Source organism: Malaclemys terrapin, chromosome 3, assembly GCF_027887155.1.
Source record: "Malaclemys terrapin pileata isolate rMalTer1 chromosome 3, rMalTer1.hap1, whole genome shotgun sequence".
Lineage (NCBI taxonomy): Eukaryota > Metazoa > Chordata > Testudines > Emydidae > Malaclemys > Malaclemys terrapin.
Window position 1 is genome coordinate 61,312,796 of NC_071507.1, and position 21,298 is coordinate 61,334,093.

At 42.0% G+C, this 21,298-nt stretch overlaps 1 protein-coding gene across 2 annotated transcripts in view; it reads right to left on the reverse strand.

The window, feature by feature from the left end:
* ZFAND3 (zinc finger AN1-type containing 3) overlaps nt 1-21,298 on the reverse strand; it is a 251,596-nt gene that overhangs the window by 34,325 nt on the left and 195,973 nt on the right. For both annotated transcript variants that reach the window (XM_054023791.1, XM_054023793.1), the window contains one exon: nt 2,057-2,227. In XM_054023791.1, coding sequence (XP_053879766.1) covers nt 2,057-2,227 — 171 coding nt within the window. The remainder of the gene's footprint in view (nt 1-2,056; nt 2,228-21,298) is intronic.

The following is a 21,298-nucleotide window of genomic DNA, read 5'->3' on the forward strand; positions in this document are numbered from 1 at the left end:
TTCGCCGCTTGGGGCAGCAAAAAAGCTGGAGCCAGTCCTGTTTCTACTAAACTAGCAATGATAGGGCAACAGTATATTGATTGCCAATGTGATGGCTTTATCTTCATATGAGAACTTATTTTTAAATGGAAGTTTAGAATTTGCAGAATACAGCAAAAATTGCTGATACTAAAATTACACAATCCACTTATTTTTATACTTGCAAAATTCTCTTAACCTTGATGTTAGGGAGGATTTTTCTGTGTGTATTTCAGGCAGGCATTTACGAACTCCCTCATTCAAATTCTGACAAACGCAGCCTAAGAGCTGTAGCTTCTGCATCCATCATGTTGGGAAGAGAAAATGTACCAAGCTATGTCACAGAGAGCAGAGCTGCAGTAGTTTGCTGAAAATCTCACCAGATGCTTTACCGTGTATGTCCAGAACTGAGTTTTCAACCAGCTTCCATTAAAGCCTCTACACCACAACTTTTGATTGTATAAGCAGTTAGTGGTTTGTCTGATTCTCCACATAGTTTCTGTACACATCTATGGTTAATATCCAATACCAGGGAGTTAAACAAGTTTCATCCTTACCAGAGTTCTAGGCCGTACATGGTTGTCTTTGTAGCTCTTATTTTCAGGAGACATTTCATATTGAAGATAGAACCCCCTAACTATCCCTGCATAACCAGTTTGGACAATACTTCCTCTCAGTTCTATGTAGTAGGACATCCCAGAGTGCATTGGTCCACATGCCACAGGTGTCGTGTTTGCAAGTCCTCTGAGCACTCAATTACTGTATTGAGGCATCATGAAAAAAGTAGACAGACATCACCAAATGTATGAACATCAACAGGATTAGGCAGTGTGGTATGCAGGAAGCACAAACTCGGTTGATACATGGTTGTGTCGTGAAAAAAATTACTATTCAAATAAAAGTACCATGTGTTTGTTGTAACCAAGTCTACTGAGTGTATTGCAAATTGCTTACAACAAATACAGTTGTATTTGTATGGATGAGACATTAATTTCTCCCATGGGGTATGTCTACACTACCTGCCAAATCGGCGGATAGCGATTGATCTATCAGGGATCCATTTATCACGTGTAGTGTAGACGCGAGAAATCGCTCCCCGATCGCTCCCCCGTCGACTGCTGAACTCCGGCTCGGCGAGAGGTGGAAGCAAAGTCGACAGGGGAGCCGCGGCCGTCGATCCCGCGCCGCGAGGACGCGAAGTAAGTAATCTTAATTCAGTCTAAGATACGTCGACTTCAGCTACGCTATTCTTGTAGCTGAAGTTGCGTATCTTAGATCGATTCCCTCCCACCCCCAGTGTAGATGAGGCCATGGTGTCTACCACATTCATCACTTTTCCAAAAGAACCCTTTTACATGTAATAATACAAGTTCCAAAGTCCAATAGTTTTAGAGCAGTCTGAATGAGACAAGTTGGTGGTCAGCACAGGCAATAGCATCTCTCCCCTCCCCCACAAAAAATAAATTTCAAATAGCTGAACAATTTCCTCAACTTATGGAAAAGTCTCCTTTGGGTTGACATCAAGCATAGAAACGTTCAGCGCAAAGGAAAGGGGTGGTTTTTTGGAACGTTACAGACCCATTTAAAGATAGGATTCTTATACAGGGAGAAAGGACTGTCTTGTAATTTACATACAGGACAGAGGAAGACCTGTGTTTCTGCTCCAGGTTCTGCAGCAGACTTTTGGGTGATCTTCAGCAAGTCAACTGACCTTCTCTGTGCTTCAAGCTTCTTCAGCTATAAAGTGGGCATAACATTCATCCACCTCACAGGGAGTTATGAAGCTACATTCATTTATGCGTGTTAAATGGTTTGAGATCCTTTGGTAGAAGGCTCTACATAATGACAGAGCATTAGTGGAAATTTATCTGACAGCATTAACTGTAACTTTTGCCACCAGCGAAAGCTAGATCCTCTCTCTCAAATTTATCTTTAAAAGGTCTGAATATGACTGCTACATTTTCCCATCCATGCAACAGTACCTAATGTCATTCTATTAGAAAGCTTAATTTTAACAGTAATGACAACCAGTACTTACCACAGCGACATGATCCCAGTTCCTGCTGTACTAGCTCCAGTTTTGTTTGGCACTGGAAGCACCTGCGTCTGCTCTTCTGTTTGGATCGACTGGTTTCCTCAGGCCTGTCATTACTGTCCTCCAGTAGCCGTGGCCGTTTCACAGGAGAAGCCTCGCTCTCTGACTGTGAATCTGTAATATTCAGAACAAACATTTGGAGGAAAATGTTAGAATCTCCTTTTTGAGGTCCTGTTCTAGAAAGATTAACTATTACTTTCATCTGAGGTCACTTGCAAGCAGTATGTTCCTTGCTGCTCTATTGCATATATACATTCTTCAACAGTCAAAACAGGCACCAACTAAGGGAGCAATTATCTTTGTTCCCTAAAAGGACCCCTCCTGGCACACAATACTGAATATTAAATGAACTAGATAACTCCTCCCCGGCCACGGCTTAGTTGTGCACAGTCACATGTAGTGCGCACACCATCCTAAAAAATTGCAAGCTTCATTTTTCATCTCATTTAGTTTCTTCTACATGACTTTATTCCCCCTATACACAAACCAACAGAACAAGGCTTCTGATGAAAGACAACTGAAAGTGAGTTCAGCCTATTTCCTGGCTGGATAGAACAGAGGCTTTAAGGCACAGTGTGCTAGCTATAGCTCTGAAAACTGAAGGCGGAATACAAAAGCATCATACTGTGCCTCCCTTTCTCTACAAGAATAACAATCTAAATGTAAATGATTACACATCACCAAGATAAATTAAACCCATGGATGCTATAGATTCAAAGCACTCCTGGATTTTTTCTTTAAATAGGCACGACACTACTTCCATTAATAACCTTACTTATATACATTTCCTCTTCTAAGAAATTGTGGGGGGGAAAGAAAATAAAATGCGCTACTCTTAGAGGATGTAAAGCAGCAGATGCTGCAATTGTTAGTGTATCTATCGTAAGAATAAGAAGCTAATTAATTGTCTGCACGTGACATTTTGTCATATCACAGTGATTGGCACTATAGAAAAGTCCAAGATGAATGGCTCCCACCTTCAAACCTGCCATCTCCGTGTGGGATGCTCTTCACAATACCAACTTCCTTCAGGCTAAAAAGGTTAGGTAAGCATTTTTTTCAGGTGAGATAGTGCAAGAGAAACTGTTGGGAGTCCAGGATTCAGAGAGAACAGGCGTTCCCAGACACCACGGTCTCCCAATATTGTCAGATTTGGAGGTACCCTCCCCCCCAGGCCTAGAAACAAAATAATATATAAAACAAAAATCAAATCTTCTTCCATTTCATTTCTGCAACCACATTCCCCCTTGATTCAACATCCACTTTCTCAGAAGTTAACCTTTCCCTGCATAGGAACAAAAGGCTTTTGTTTCCAAAAAGGTACATTAAGTGGACAATATTTTGAAGAACAGCTCTGCTGTAACATTACAGGCCTGCAATAACGGGGGGAGGGGGGAAAACCCTAACTCAACAGTGCTGTTGCAGCAGAACCAAGTCTTAATCATTTACTGAAAGTGGGTTTGTCCCATCTACACTACAAATCAAACTGTCTGCAGTACTATTTCAAGGAGATCCACTGCTGAAAGCCAGCATCGAAATGGGTCAATATCCTAGTGTAGGATGGGGTCTGAGAAAAATCCATGTTACTGTAGCGACACCAATTGTAAAAACATACATTCAGCAATACAGAATAAACATGCCTTCCTGGCAGGACCCTGGCTTTGTAAACAGCTTTATTTTAAAATGCCATTGCGGGTTCACTATGATGATGGAAAATGTGTTTAATTTGTGTGAGCTGAACCAATTTTTAAAATAAAGTTTTCATCAGCAAGAATATTTTTAGGACCAAATTCAATGGCCAGTGCTTTGCCAGAACACTTTGTAAAGGGGGTGAGGAAGCAAATCATTACACAAGTAGCAAAGCCACTGCACAGGATTAGCACAGCAGCGTAAACAGTTATTCACACCCTTGTTATTTTCCATATTGATTACTAGTAACCTCCTCTTTGGTTTACTTGATATCCATATTGAACCTCTTCCCCGCCGATCTGTTCAAAATGCATTAGCCAATGTTATCTCATCTAATTAGACCATCTCACCCCACTTCTAACTTGCACCAATGACTTCCCATCTTGTCCACCACATACAATTTAAACTACTCTACTTTCTTGCCCTCAAATGCAGCTGTGTGTAGTATCCATAGGTACCTGCCTCTTATACCAGTATACAGGGGACCTACAGCTCATTCATATCCCACCAAAAGATTCACTTCTGTGAGGCCCACAAATGAAACGACTTATTACATTTAAATAAGTTTACCTAAAGCGATTCCTTCTGGATTTCTAAATGCATCTATTTTTCTGTATCAGTCTTTTAAATCCGTTTTGTACAGATGGCTGGTGCTTAAGTTATAAATAAATAAATATAGGACTGAAGTAACATGACAGAATCTAGCAGGGAAGAGGGAGAAACGGATGATTACTCGTGGGGAAATTCTGCACCATTGTGCATGTGCAGAATTTATATTCCCCGCAGATTTTGTTGTTTTTCTGCAGAAAAATGACTGACGGGGAAGCAAAGGGAAGCCACAAGAGCAGTCATGAGACCCTTCCCAGCAGTATGTTTGGGTGCCCAGGGCAGCTGGCAGAGAGGTAAATCATTGTGGGGCGGGGGTTGGGACTGGGGAAGACCCAGCTGGTGGCGCCTACCCTGCGCCAGGTTCAGCTGGGCTGAGGAGGACGAGACTTCCTCTTCCCCTGCATGGCATCCAAGACCAGGTCAGACCAACCCCCAGATTTCTCCCACAGCTGCTGGAAGCTCTGCAAACTCCCCCCGCCACTCCCCCCCCACACTTCTTGCACCCATCGCTCCTCAGCTGCAGGAGGAGGGATCCCTGTACAGGGAGCTCATTCCCCATCTGCCCAATCCCCACGCATGTAGACCCCTTCTATTGCAGACTCTCCCGCCAAGCCTCACCGCCCCACACTCAAAAATCCGCCCCCCCCCCCGATAAGCCCCACTCCCCCTGCATCTGGCCACCCCAACGGGGGATGGGTGGGAGCTGCACAGTGATCTCCCATCTCTGTGCAGCCAGTGGCCTGGGCTCCCCAGTGCCATGCTGAAGCCTCCACATGTATTTGACAAATAAAATCTGCAGAATTTTGCAGAATTTTAAAATATTGTGTGCAGAATTTTTAATTTTTGTTTTGGCACAGAATACCCTCAGGAGTAGATGGATCTTTGTAGTTATGGATCCACTGGCACAATTTTACCTCAAACCACCTCTATGCAGCAATACAGAAGAAGTTCCATGACAAAGGCTCTTTGAACAGGCTCCAAGAATCCTGACTAAGCCAGACTCTGAGCAGCAGACCTGCATCAGTTCCACTGCCTTCACTATACCTAAGAACATTAGGCTGGGCATACTGGATTCTGAGGGTAACATACACCTGACGTGCTAGGAGTACTCCTTTCCACAGAACAGTAGCCCAAATAATGAAGTCTACGACAGTACACCTCTTCACTGCTAAGCAGTTGGGGGTAACAGGAACCATACCACCTGCCACCTACTCATCACTCAGAGCAACATTCGACACTGCCATTCCCAAACGGTTAACTTCACACATCTTTGCTCTGAAAAAAATAAGCCATTCTGGTTCTTCTCAACAGTCAATTTTGCATTTTAAATTAAGTTAATGGAACAAACAGTGGCCTACTGGATTATTATGAAGTCTTCATGAGAAATTCAAATCCACGTGCCAAGCAGTGTCTAATTTAGTTAATATAGCCAAAACCTGTGGATACGCTCCCTCTAAATTAGATAAACAGCTGCCCAGGGTCAGGCTTGCAACTGTATAATTAACTACATCCAAATATTAAATTACACATTTCCTGTTGATTAATAAATGACTAATCAAATATATAGATAAGATGGCTCAAGAAAGGAGAGAAGATTTAGAAATATAGCCTTTTAGATGCCTGTATCTTACTGGCTTGCTTGGTTTAAACACTATTTTGTTAGCATACAGAGAGGTTTTTAAAGGACAGTAGCCCGTTGCTCAGTTATCTCATTACTTAGAAATTATATTTAGTATTACATGCTCAAATACTGTACAAAAACTCACTAGCCCTCATGACAAAATGCAATGCAGGGAAGCACTATCCCCACTTTATGGATATAACCTGCTTTCAGGTGCTGATATGTTCTTACAAAACAAGGTGGCATGTGACCAACAGACAAGGGTGGTTTAAAAAAAAGAGTAAGTTTTCATGTTCATTTTGGAGGTCACTTTGTTTCTACTTCTAACACAGCCTGGTGGAGAAAGGGAGAAGAGAGCTTTCTGTGTCTTAATTGCAGGTGTAAGAATACAAAGCCTTATTCTCGTGAAGGAAGGAAAAATTAAATAATTGAGCCATCTACAGAGTAACATCACTCTGTCCTCCATTTTCACTAACTGCAACTCCACATTTAGAGATGGGAAATTTGGATTTTTCTAATCTACCTCTTCTAAGGATGCAGATTTTTCTAATTGTAGCTTCTCTGTCAAACTCATTTGAAAGTGAGAGAAGATTGGTAATTTAGTAGAGCAAGTTTTAAATTGGAGAGTTGAGTAGAACAAATAGAGCAATGTTCTTAAAAATTCTGTTTTGTCTCTGACAGAAACTCACAGTTGTTCCTGACTGTCACAGTTCTTGTCTTCATTACTCATGTTCTCCTGCTCGTAATTTCCAAATAAATCGTGCCCAGACTGTCAGAACTGAATCCCAGTCTTCCAGTCACTCTCCTACCACAGCAGAGTTTGCAGCCTGCACACACATGGCTTCACTAACAATCACTGTGGCTCTTTCTTGACATTGCCGGGGGACTGTGAGGCCAGCAGAGAGATGAGTGCTTGGAAAATGTAGAGGATGGGGGAAGAGAAGGAAAAGAAGTAGGAAAGAAAGGAAATCCCTTCCCTTGCTGCTTGCTTTCAAGAAAGAAATGAATCTGTTTAATCTCTAGCTTCATGGCAGCTTTTGAGGCACTCAATCAGGTTTGTTCTGAACCCATCCCGACAGATTGACATGTATGATTCCAACAGCCTGTGCAAACATCAGTAAGAGCAATAATTAAAGAACCCTCACACATCACGGCCATCTCTCCTCAGACCATTTAAAAAGGAGCATAAGCTGTTAAAACCTCTGTCCACAAAGAGCCCCACATAGTCACAGGTAAAAAACACAACAGAGACTTTGAGAAATAGGCAGTTTTTTTAGCTAGTCTGTTTTAAGGCGAGGGATTATCATTCTCCTGATATGCTGAACTACACAATAGGAATGTCTAAGAGGAAACAGCCTAATTACCTGATTTTTACTATTGCATTTGCCAGAATTTTTTTCTTTAAATAAACCGTATCGTATATTTCAAGTGAAGTTAAAGTTAACACATCTGTTTGAAATAGTATTTGCTTGTTTGCTGCAGCAATGGAAGTTCAACAGTTCAAGGAGATTGGAACATAGCAAAATTTGTAGCCATTTCCCCCCAACAATCCCCCCAACCCCTACTCCCCTTTGATATGTATTATGACAACAATGAATTATTTTGAAACACTGGTAATTACATTGTGGATGATGTTGCCCCCACACAACCAGAATATGCATTTTGAAAGTGGGTCAGATATCCTGGTGTTCAACTCCTTGGTATTGTCCATTTCAGTAAGGAACCAATTTACTTTTTATTTCCCTGGATTTCTATAGGACATATTTTCAGGGGTTTTCCCCATAGAGTTCAGGTGTCCACGTCAGAGTCCTGTGGGTCCTCTCCTATTTTTCTCCCTACAGGATCCACATCATCCTGGTTGAGACGCAGATGGAATTCCTTTGAGAACCCATCAGGCCTGCTTCTATTATGGTAGGGCAAGTTAAAATGACAATTCTAGATGGAGAGGTCACTTAACCAATATGGGGCACTCCTCTTCATTTGGATTGAATTTACCATATCTACATAACATTTATATTAGGTTGCCTTCACTGCCTACGCAAAGTAGAAAGGCTGAATGATGACCCTTCAGGTATTTGCAAAACAGATGGTTGTCACAAACATAGAATTCTGACACCCCCCCTCCCCAAAAAAGGGGGCATTTTCTGTTAGACACAAACAACAAATTGAACAATGGCTGTAGAGAAACAGAAAGTTAGAAACAAATTAGTAACGGCCTTTTATTACACTTCTGTCCCCCTCGCCAACAGCTTATTTGCATGTGATTGATGGGCCTTTTTAAAAGTAATCCGACGCAGAACTACTACATCACACACCATGTCAAACGAATTTAGTGTTTAACAATCGCCCAGTCTGAGGTTTTTTTCCAAGATTTTACCAAACTAGCTATCTTTGGTTCTTGTTTTGGGGTCTTCACAGATTCCTTAATCATAATTGTTCTCTGGTATTTTGACCTAGCACTCTAGATAGAGTTTTATCTGGTATAAGTTTTATCTGTGGTATCTAAACACCTTCCATATTAAATTGCCCATCCAAAAGTCCTACCATAACATAAAATTAGCCTGACAACTCCTATTTTATGCAACTTCTTTCAGTCTTTCTAGGCTGTAGCTCATAAACCCATAGCCACAACACATTTCCTTACTAACATTTAATGAGAAGTCCTGCTGTGATAACTGGGCCTACAAATTTACCCTATTCATGAGCTCAATTGTGAAAAGTGAGTGAAAGTTCATAAAGTGTCATAATAACCTATAATCATAAATGTTGATGAGAAAAGTTGGAAAAGGGAGACAAAAACTGAATTAGTACAAACAAAAAGGCCTCCCGATATAACTCCAGGAGTGTTAAGATTATGCCTGGTAAATGAGAAAAGCACGGGACTGGAAGACAGTGAACCAAAATTAGAATTAATTGATGGACAAAATAATGTTGCACCCATCAGTCCCTTTTGGGATTCTTAAAAAGAAAATACTTTTTGTGGGACATTAGTGGAGATGAAACAAAGGGGGATAACTGCTGACTGAAAAGAAGGGGAGAGGAGCAAGTTTTACCATCATGGCTGCCAGCCTACCTCTTCCTGGGACCCCGGGATTCACTATGGCACAGCAATGCTTTTGTCATCCTCATCCTAAGAGGTGTCCTGACTAGAGTCTGCCCAAGAGGACATCACCACCTCCAGTGGCTCTGGCTAAATCCTGAATACCATCTGTCTTGTGATTGACAAACACACACCTATCCCCTTTGTGTGTGTCTTTCCTTCCCTACCGTATTTCTTCTCTTTCCTGTTCCTCTCATTTTTTAACTCCTGTTTAATAAAAGTCAGGTTTAGGCTGCCAAGACTGTTGTATTTTGCAACACTGCTGTGTGCCTGTGACCAGAGAGGCAGCTAAAAAGCTATGTGCTAAACAGCCCAATGCTGGTATAAGTTTGTCAGTTCTTGGAGTGACTGGTAAGACCATGTGCTGTGTCTTGTTTTTCCAGCAGAGTCTGCAAGTGACAGTCAACACCAGAGACGAAAGCTGCATTGTGTGTGTGTGTGTGATCAAACTTTAACAGCAGCAGCTGTGACAGCTCCAAGCCTATCTCACCTAACTTCTCTTTTCCCCAAAAGGACAGTTATTACAATCTTTCATACCATCTAAGAGACTGTCAGACAAGGGGGAGCGCTGCCTTTTCTTTAAAAAAACACCTCTCTCCAGCTAACGGAAAAGGGAACAAGGGATCCTGTTAAAATGAAAGCCTGATTTAATACTTTACATTTCAAATGCTTTAATTGTTTTTCCTTCTTTTCTGTATCTTTAATAAATGGTTAAAGTAAATTTTTAATGGTGTGGTTGTCATGGTACTAAGTAGGCTGAGGTCTCTGTATACCAAACCCCAAACCTTATTTAGCACTGTTTAATGTTGGACAGTGACGGGTGTGTTAACATCTTTGACACTTTTGGCCCATATATTCCATCTACATTAATACAACAGTCCAATTTCCCATCCTGTTAAGTATTTGTTTTCTGATGTTACTACAGTGTTCTAGCATTATTAGTCACATCAATATCTGTTTATAACCTTTTTGCTCTAGAACTTTGAGAACTTGATTAGGGTTTTTTGGGGGGAAGATTTAAAATAAACTTGATGCAGTAAAACTTATATAGAGAGTCCCTGTACAACTTAGTGTTTTCAGACTCTCCAGGAATCCCTGCAGAACTTAAAAGCTCTGTTACACATCCTCTTCTACTTCTGTGGGGTGAATAAAATAGAGAAATCCTCCTGAAAATTATCATTCTGGAGATGTGGGATAGCACCCAGAAACAACAAATAACTTTCACATTAACTACAAAACAGTTCAACCTGCATTTGTTCTGAGTCCTAATGAATGCAACAAGTTTGGAATTCTTATACAAAGCTGTTTGAGATACACAATGAAATAACTGTTAGAAGATCTTCCAAAAGTAAAATACTCGACTTTTGACACACCATTCAAACAGCTGGACCAATCCACTTGAAATTCTGACCCTCTCCTACCCACTCCCTCACCCCCCTAAAAAAATCTGTCAGGAGATTACATATGCAAAATTTCAGGCAGAAAAGTTCTTTTTAAATGTAGACGTTCTTGAGGGAACTGGGTCAAAACTGACCTGAAAATGAAACCTTATTTATTATAGCTGGAGTGACAGGAACTGCTATTTTTAAACTTACTCAAGTTTTCATTTCAAACAACCCCAACTGTTATTGCTTATAAAAGCTTTGTGAAACTCATCTTCTGGGCTGAAATTTCTAGGCTTCGCTCTTTATGAATGTGAGTGGCTTTGATTAACTAAGTTTGCTCAAAATTAATCTGTTTAGAGTAAGGGGGAAAATTTTCTCCGTTATAAAAAATGGTGATGTAAAAAACTCTTAATTTCAAAAGGGAAATAGTTTTCATTGACAAGTAGTAGAGATTTTGAGTTTAATTGCGAAAATTGGTTTGATTTGACCAAGGTATTACCTGATGAAAATCACACTGTGCAGTGTATGCACAGTACATTTTGAAAAGGACTTTTCTCACTAAGCTCAGAAAGAGTGAAACTACAGAAGGCTGCACTTTATGTGTAAATGGCTAACTGTAGCACAGTGAAAAATTTATCAGAGCCCTTTCATTCACTACCTATTCTGTAAAAGCTACACCTCTCAAACTTTGCAGGAGGGAATCTCTCCCTCCACACCTTATACAGTGATTGGGACAGGACGTTCTCATAGTATAAGAATGGCCATAATTGGTCAGATGAATAGTCCATATAGTCTAGTATTGGGTCTTTGACAGTGGCTAGTGCCAGATGCTTTTGACAGTTGGAAGTTTAGGAATACCTGGAGTATGGGGTTACATGCTAATAGCCATTAATGGACCTATCCGCCATGAATGTATCCAATTCTTTTTTGAAGTCATTAATTCTTTTGGCCTTCACAACATCCCCCGGGGAATGAGTTCCACAGGTTGACTATGTGAAGTAGTACTTCTCTTTGTTTTAAACATGCTGCCTATTAATTGTATTGGGTGACCCCTGGTTCTTGTGTTATGTGAAGAGGTAAATAACACTTCCTTATTCACTTTTTCCACACTATTAATGATTTTATAGACCTCCATCATATCCCCAGTTAGTCATCTCTTTACCAAACAAACAGCCGCAGTCTTTTTAATTTCTCTTCATATGGAAGCTGTTCAAAACCCCGAATCATTTTTGTTGCCCTTCTCTGCACCATTTCCAATTCTAATATTGTGCTTTGTAGGCAAATAGGAAGATAAGGACATTACCTTTTAAGTTTAGATTGTAAGCTTCTCAAGGTAATCCATAGAAGGATGACAATTTGTAGAGGAGAAATGGAAAAAAGACAAACCCAAAGGGGGGGAGGGGGAGGGAAGTGTAAACTGCAGATTCCTTCCTTCCTCTTAACTTTCAGCAGTTTGCTTGCCCCATCCTCATCCCCTGAGTGACAAACGAAGCATATTGTAGTAGAATGTAATTTAATTAGGTTGCTACCATCACTCTAATGAAATGAAACAGACCAATCTAACTCCACTATCCAAGATGAATGAAATGAAAGTAGTAAACACAAGTGAAAAATAAACTAGATATTTAAAACTCTTGAAATATTAATCTAAGGTATGATTAGTAAAACTTTGTGGATTTTTTTTAACTTCATGGTATTCTTTTAAATGTTAATAAATCTTGTCAAATTGGTTTGCTTCCTACTGTCGCTGAACAATTATGACATCTTACAGAGTGCTCCTACACCACAGTTTGTTTGGTGGTAGAAGGCATTCTCCCCCAATCCACCATGTACTTCCATTGGTGTCATGCCTGTCTTTATCTGGGACTATTAATTTCTTGCACATTAACTGAATTAACTGGATGTGTATGTTCAAATGTAGTCAGGAACCTGCATTACAGAGTTCCTTTGATGGATTAATAGAGGTATTTCGGTTAGATTAAATGTGTTATAAGGCAATGGCCACCGGAATTGTTGCTAGCTGAAGAAAAGCTTGACCTTGTTTATAAGCAAAAATAGTCTGAATTACTCTGGCTCACTTCCCAAATCACCTGACAGAAAGGAGACTGCAAACCTCTAGAGCCCAAAATAGCTGCTCAGTTTATGAATGTGGAGGAAGATGGAGAGCCTTCTCAAACATTCAGTCTAGCACCAGCTGTCTATTGGCTGTTACAGGTGCGAGCAGCTGAGGTGCTTGTCTAAAAACAGCTGCCAGCTGCAAACCCATGCACCTATAGTAACATCTAGTGATTGGCAGGTACCATGCTGGGTTTGTGTTGACCCTTGATCGTTCTGGGCAATTTATCCAGTGTAGAAATTCCATGGTAATCCAGGGAGGTTAAAGGAAGTTGTTACAGCTGGGAAATTGAATGCCATATGATCCTTACATTCATCTTATCAGCAAAGCAGAGAGTGACATCTCAGCTTTTGGAAGACTAGCAGACAACTTTCTTCACAGTAAACTTGAACTATTAGCTTCCCAAATATGTTTTATAAATGCCAATGAAAAAAAATGATAAAATAACCTGGAGGAGGTTTTCTTTTCCATTCATAAAAATTAGTACTTTCTCACTCAAAAACATTGAAACCCTTCTAAAAAGTAAAAATTCCACAACGCACTAGGTCACAAAACAGTTTATAGAAAGTTCAGCTAAAAAGAGGGGTGCTAGTGAGGTTTAAGGAATGGGAATGACCTGTGTCCTGGAAAGTGTTCAAAATAGGTAGGACAGGACAAGCGTAAACAAAAGTAGAGAGATCAGAGCAGAGACTCAAGAAAAGTGACCAAGTAAAGAGAGGGGAGGATATAAGGTCATACAAGGAGAATGATGGAGAGTTCTGAAAAGCAATTGGATATAATCATATATATCGCGTGCATCCCATCCATCTGTAGTATTTAAAGAAAACCAATCCCTGGAAGACCTAAGTATGTTTACATATGCATATGGTTGTTAATCTCTGAGAATAGGACAAGAAGCGATGGTCTTAAACTGCAGCAAGGACCGTTTAGGTTGGACATTAGAAAAAAAAAAAACTTCCTTTCAGGATAGTTAAGCACTGGAATAAACTGCCTATGGAGGTTGTGGAATCTCCATCATTGGAGGTTTTTAAGAGCAAGTTAGACGAACACCTGCCAGGGATGGTCTAGATTGGGGGGTGGGCAAACTACAGCCCTGCAGATCTTTTAATCCGTCCCTCAAGTTCCCACCAGGGAGTGGGGTTGGGGGCTTTCCCCGCTCTGCATGTACCGTGACTCCCGGAAGCAGCGGCATGTCCTCCCTCCGGCTCCTATTCATAGGGGTAGCCAGGGGGCTCCATACACTGCCCCCGCTCCAGGCACCGCCCCTGCAGCTTCCATTGGCCGGGAACCACAGCCACTGGGAGCTGGCAGGGGCGGCACCAGCAGATGGGGCAGCGCACAGAGCCGCATGGACACACCTCTGCGTAGGAGCCGGAAGGAGGACATGCCGCTGCTTCTGGGAGCTGCTTGAGATAAGTGCCGTTCGGAGCCTCCACCCTTGACCCCCTCCTGCGCCCCAACCTCCTGCCCCAGCCCTGATCCCTCTACCATCCTCCAAACCCCTCTGCACCCTGGAAAGCCTGCTGCATCCCCAACCCCTCATCCTCAACCCCACACCAGAGCCCGCACCCACAGCCGGAGCCCTCACCCCCTCCAGCACTCCCACCTCCAATTTCATGAGCATTCATGGCCCACCATACAATTTCCATACCCAGATGTGGCCCTTGGGCCACAAAGTTTGCCCATCCCGGTCTAGATAATACTTAGTCCTGCCTTGAGGGCAGAGGACTGGACTAGAAGACCTCTCAACATCCCTTCCAGTCAACAATTCTATATAGAAATAGGACTCAATGGTATTCAGCTTGTGTAGTACACAAATCACTGACTAACACTGTACATATAACGTGGGAATTTTGAAAAGAGTCAGCAGTGGCTTAACTGTTTCCCTTGAAGTCAATGGGAAAAATCCCATATTTACTGAAGTACTCACATGCTGTACTAACTGGAAAGAATTGGTAAGCAAGCTGTAACATTATCATTCTGCACAAGCTGAAATCACTAAAGAGCTAACATTACTAAGAGCTGAGATCACTGAGTGCTGTGTTAACTAATGGGGGAGCCTGAAAATATATTGCTAAGCGGCTGGCAGAGCAGAGCAGTTTGTGTGACAGTTGGGGCGGCCCACGGGACAGCGAGTGGAGTGAAGCGGGGTGGAGCGAGGCAGAGTGGAGCAGTTTGTGGGATGGCTGGAGCGGCTCACAGGACGTCTGGTGGAGTGGAGCTGCTGCGGGTGAAGGCTGCAGCAGAACCCCACAGAGAGGCGGGGCAGCCAGCCTCGGACCACGTAAGGTGCCCCTTAACACCCCGCATGCCCCTTTCTCCCCCCCCATTTCCACCCAGGCGGGGGGGGGGGGTGAACTCTGCATATTAACTTTTGAACTCTGGGGCTGCACTGACCAGGGACAAAGACTTTTGGGGTGTTGGACTTTTGGAACTTCGGGGTGATCTTTTGGGTTGTTGGACTTAAGACCCTGATGGGAAAAGGATACTGCCAAACTTACTTGAGGGTGGGTCTTTTGCTCATCGTTTGTGTTAGGAATCCTGTTTGTGGTGTTTCCCCAACACAATGCCGCATTGTTTCCCTCCTTTATTAAAAGGATTTTGCTACACTCAGACTCCGTGCTTGCGAGAAGTGAAGTATTGCCTCTTAGAGGCGCCCGGTTTTGCATTGCGTTATTGAAACGGAACCCTAGTTACTGAACCCGACCCTTGTTGCTGCCAACTCAGATGGGTAGAAGGGTTACATTGCTAAGCGGCTGGCAGAGTGGAGCAGTTTGTGGGATGTGGAGCGGAGCGGAGCAAAGCTGAGCAGTTTGCAGGACGGTTGGTGCGGCCCATGGGACAGCGAGTGGAGTGAAGCGGGGTGGATATAAATAGGCAACTCCTTCCTGCTTCAAAATACTGAGTTCTGTGTGTAACCCATCCATGTCCATATCAATCAGAAGGTGGACGGTATTCAAGGAGCTGATTTTTCAGACAAAGGTTCTGAGTAGATGCTACTTGTTCCCATATTGTGTGTTGCTTCCTCACCCCACCCCTACTAGATAACAAAGGATTTCCAAGGCTAAACCACAGATGCAGCAAAGGAGGAGCCCTGAAAACTATCCTGATTGCTACAAAGCAAAACACTTTCTGCTTTGTCTCTTCAAAATAGGGTTTATGAATATCTATAGAACAGGTGACATGTTCCTAATGATAGTAATCTTGCAATGACAGACACGCACTCCATGAGTTGCTGTGTCATTAATGTCAAGAATAAAATGTATATACTCTTCTATTTTGATAAATATTCTACTAAACGCATTCTGAAATTAAATTGCTGATTTGTTTTCCAACTACTTTCATTTCCAATCAGCACTATCTTAAAAATCACATTCTCTCTGGATCACTTTGCTGTTTTGGGGCACTATCCTTAGGAAAAGACGCAGACTTTGCGGTGGTGTGTAGATAGCTTACACTTACAGATATCTGCAGTAAAACAAAAATCAAGCTTTTTGCTGAAAAATTTATACTCCATTTTGAAGAGAGATTTGGGAAGCATCAACACTGATTTATGATGAAGTGCCCAGTTCTGTGCTAGAAGAGAAGTAGAACAAGGAAACTGAAGTTCAGGGAATACACATATGGATTTTGTTTTGACTTGATTCACTCCTGGTTCTTTAGTAAGGCTTTGGCTACACTGGCGCTGTACAGCGCTGCAACTTGCTGTGCTCAGGGGTGTGAAAACGCCCCCCCCCCCCCCCCCCCCCGAGTGCAGCGAGTACAGCGCTGTAAAGCACCAGTGTAATCAGAGCCTGCAGCGCTGCACGCTCACTCACAACGCTGCAAGCTACTCCCCTCGGAGAGGTGGAGTACATACAGCGCTGCAAGAGAGCTCTCTCGCAGCGCTGGCGGTGCAACTACACTCGCGCTTCACAGTGCTGCCGTGAAGTCCTGAGTGTAGCCAAGCCTTAAGTGTTGCAGCGCCTTAGGGCTTGTGTAGTCGCAGCAGGGCGCTGGGAGAGAGCTCTCCCAGCACTCCAAAAAACCCACCTCCACAAGGGGCATAGCTCCCAGCGCTGGTGCACTGTCTACACTTGTGCTTTACAGTGCTGAAACTTGCTGCGTTCAGGGGGGTGTTTTTTCACCCTCCTAAGCGAGAAAGTTGCAGCGCTGTAAAGTAAACAAGCCCTAAATTCAGTCTTTAGTTGCTCCCTTCAGATTACATTTGATATGCTCGTTTGTGGGAGTAGGATTGGGGATCAAGGGGGAGGTTTACATTGTAGATCCTTTTTTGTGCATCTTATTAGAAAATGGGACAATTTTTAGGTCAGAGCGTAGAGCATACAGAGAGCAGCTGAGTAAACCTTGAGAACTGTACACTTCTCCAATTTCTGTCATCAAATTACGTGAAGAGAATACCTCGCATATGAAGCATGTAGTTAGAGGGATCTCTATCACTAAGGCGCAACACAATGTCTGCTACTTCCAATCCCTTCCATTCAAGGAATTATTAAACCTTGTACTTCCATTAAACAGATTTACAGAAGATTCCAAGATTATATCTGTATATTTTAAAGGGTGTCACTGAAAATTAATTCCTAAATGGAAAATAGTAAAAAGCCGTTACTTGGAGGTCTCTGCTGCTGTCTGGAATTATTAAACTTAGATTCTGAGGCTTTAACCAAGAGTCAGATAAAACCTTTGGGACACTGTCCCCATGTTAGAAGTACAGCAATTACCTTCTATGTTGTATACACTTTAAATTTAAACACAGTACTAGAAGAAGCGAGAGAGAAGTGTCACCTTTTCTAATGGTTCCAAGACAGTTACTTAATATTGAACTGGTAAAAAATAAACTCTAGCACACTAAAATATCTCATTGAAAATGATAAAGAGCTATATTTCTCTATATTTTTTTAAGCCCACTGGTAAGAGAGTTATTTCAGATCTGCACAGATAATCAAGCTGCTGCTTAACTGCAGCACTCTGTGGTGAAATCAACTCAGCCCCTTCAGGCCGACAGTAGCAAAGTCCCTGACGGATATTGGCTGTGTTCACAGTAACGACTCAAGGATTTTTTGCTACATTCTTTATTTTGCCCTGCTAAGGCAGCCAAGACAAATTAGCCCAATCTGAAGTAAAAGCAAGCCCTCAGCTACCCCTATCTTGTACTAATATATACTTTTAATAAGTTTTGGGAAAGGGGTATAGGTGGGAAATGCATGACATGTAACTCTAATTCCCCTGTCCCTTGAATAAATGGAGATGTGTGTTATTTAAAATTCTGAGCTGAAGTTCTACTATTTGGGAATAGCTTTCTGAAAGTCTGTGGGTGGATACTGGTAATGAAACAGAGAATTCAGAACTGTGGGGAGCATAAGGCCAAATAAGCTTTTATACCAGTATATATGTGTATTCTTTAAAAATAATTACACAGCTGTAGTTGAAGGCTAGTTAACTGAACCCACGGAGGCACTGACTGTTCAGACAATTAATCTCAATATGAAATCCCCCATGGCAAAGTGCTGTAAGTTTAAATTCTCCGATTTTAACCATAACATTTAAGTTTATTGGGTAGTGTCCACTCTTCTTTCTCAATGGATCTGAGGAATGGTTTTTTAATCACAATATAGTTTCACACAAAGATGTCGTCGTAGTATCTGGATCATAAGTGAAAAATTTGATAGTCTCAAAATCTTACAAACTTCATTCAAGTGACTGGGATAGGACCCCGTCACATGGATTGGAGAAGGCCTAAAGGACCATAAAAAGCGCAATGTAGAGTTGAGGCACGATGTTTAGTGAGGTGCCGTATGCGTTAGTCTTACCTTTAATAAATGATCTAGAAGGGGAAAAAACAGCAACATGTCTCAATCACTGAACAATCCTTTTCTCTGGCCTTGACAAAAGCCATGTTGCCTGGCTCACGTCCATTTAGACTGCTGCTGCAAAGGCCATTCTCCTAGTCCAGTGATACTCAGACTCAATGGTTCAGGAGTCAAATTAGCAATCAACATTATCCAAAAGAGCCACAGAAGAGTGAATTCATTGTTTCATTTACTATAATACTGTATATTCATATTTAAACAGTATAATAGGAAATATTTCGTTTCTATATATAATTCTCATAGCAGAATGACTGAAAGTATTATTTTATCAACTACAACTGCTTAATAACATAGTAAAAGCATCCTGACTGGTTAATAACTTAGATTGGTTAATGATTAAATCACACAGTGTTTAACATCATGTGCTGCAGTGAGCTCCAGAAGACACATTGAAGAGCCACTTGCAGCTCACGACCCTCAGTCTGAGTATCAGTGTCCTAGCCTAGTGCGTTGACCACGTCACCCCTCTCTTTGCATCCCTCCACCAGATCCCTCGTCTCCATGTCATCAAACATAAGCTGCTTGTCTTCACTCTCAAGGCCCTTCATGGCCTATCTCCCTGCTTCTCTCTCAATCAGTGTCAAAATGTCAACTCCCACCTCCAGTTGACTTCCAGCCTCCATCACCACTTGTTAAATTTTCAAACAAGCATCTTCATGCTTTCTCCTATTATGCCCCTCACACTTAGGAAGTGCTCCCCACAAACAGCCACAAAGCCACCTCATTATCATCAATCAAATCTCTCATCGCAATTCCTCTTTGCCATAATGCTAGAAATTAATGGATATAACCCATCTCCTAGAATTGGAAGGGACCTTGAAAGGTCATTGAGTCCAGCCCCCTGCCTTCACTAGCAGAACCAAGTATTGATTTTGCCCCAGATCCCCAAGTGGCCCCCTCAAGGATTGAAATCACAACCCTGGGTTTAGCAGGCCAATGCTCAAACCACTGAGCTATCCCTCCCCCCCGCTTACAAAAAACTTGACAATGGTTGGGCTTCTGGTGTGCTGAGACCACTGCATGCTAATCAATTTCTCTCTCTCTCTAGCATCCTTAATGGGTAGCTCTGATGGCTTGATAAGAAAGAGGAGCTATTTCTGGAGTGGAGATCATCTGTATGTGTTCTAGAAACACCTCCAGTGTGTGCATTACTGGGTAGGGAAGAGAGGAATGCCAGAATATTCTGACTTGCTACCACACGTTTTCATTTCTAAATGTTGTTTTTCATAGCCCAGGAACAAACAGTGTGAGCGATTAGTACCTGAAGTATCAGGCTGCTGGCAACCATCTTTTTAGGATCCTCTAGTAGTCTGAAGGCCAATTTCAACAGCATTATATTTCCTCTGTGGCTTTTCTGAAGAGATCACCAGGCATAAAGATCTATGAGATTTCAATGGAGGTGAATGATCGAAGATCAGAAAAAAAGTCTTTTTTTCTGGATATTTTTAAGTATCAGGTGTTTACATGCTCTTTAAAAGCTTTCCAGTAAAAGCCACAGTTTTGTTTCCATAACTCAGGGCTTGTCTACACGAACACTTAGTTTGCAGTGAGCTGGGGTGTAAATGTACCCCTCAGTAGCCTGCCATTCACTAAAAGTTCCCTAGTGCATTTTGATCTTTCCCACTTTGAAATGGGAGTAGATCAGAGAGCACCAGGGAACTTTTAGCGTGTGGCAACAGTTACCACATGGCCACTTAGCACATGGCAGGCATGTGAGGGGCAGATTTACATCCCAGTTTACCATGAACTAAATGTTTGTGTACACAAGCTCTCACGCAATGGCAGCTGCTGTTTGCACATTAGCACCATTGTTGGGAATCATTTTCCCTACTAGTACAATATAGGTTAAGATACAACTCATCTCTTTGGGACTTCAACTACATTGCTTAGGGATCAGGTCCAGACAGTGCATCATTTAGTCTAGATGAGGATTCAGATGAAATGGTCAGCCACAAAATGTAGGTAGCAGTTCTGAAATCAGTTTACTTGTAGGTCAAAATTAAGCAAGAATATGCTTCTAGTGATGCTGAAACGACATCCTAAAATTGAAGCAATAGGCCCTTAAAACTGTTTACATGCCTATTACAGTACTTACAATTAGGATGTTAATCTACAATAATCATAAAAGGGTTTTCAAAATGCTCTTAGATACCAGCTTCCGAAACTAATTCAAAAGTATATGTGCAGCAATCATCAGACCACCTTCTGGCAGGAGAGGAAACTGATCTGTCTATTCAGATAGATATGGGAGTATGGAACAGATAATACCACTCATCTCAGAAATAGGCAGCAAGATGAGGCAGTAAAAACCCATCAACATACATCATTCGATCATGGTACAGTGTCATCTTCCAGCCTCTATTAGCCCTCACTGCCTCAGTGCAAGTCCCAGACACTTTATCCTGTTTATAATTGCTGATGAGCAGTAATAAGGCCTCCATGCCTCAGCTCCCGTCCGTTCCACTTCAGCGCCCACCTATTAGGTAATAACTTTTATTTACAGCCTTGCTTGATGCGCTGTTCTATTAGTACAGCCAAGAACTGAGCAGGGTAAAAAAGTGTCTCTAATGGGCACTATAATTGCCGGGGCTGGGAGATTTATAATGCAGCTCTGGGGCTGTTCTAGCATCCTATTCCTTCTGGTGAGAAGGCTCTAGGAAGGTTGGATTGCTAACACAGTGCCCTCCAACAATCAAACAGTAAAGAGCACCTTAAAGAGCACCTCAAAAGGTCAATTGGAACAACAACAAAAACCTCTCAAAGTTGTTTTTATAAAAAAAAAATCCGTCACTAAC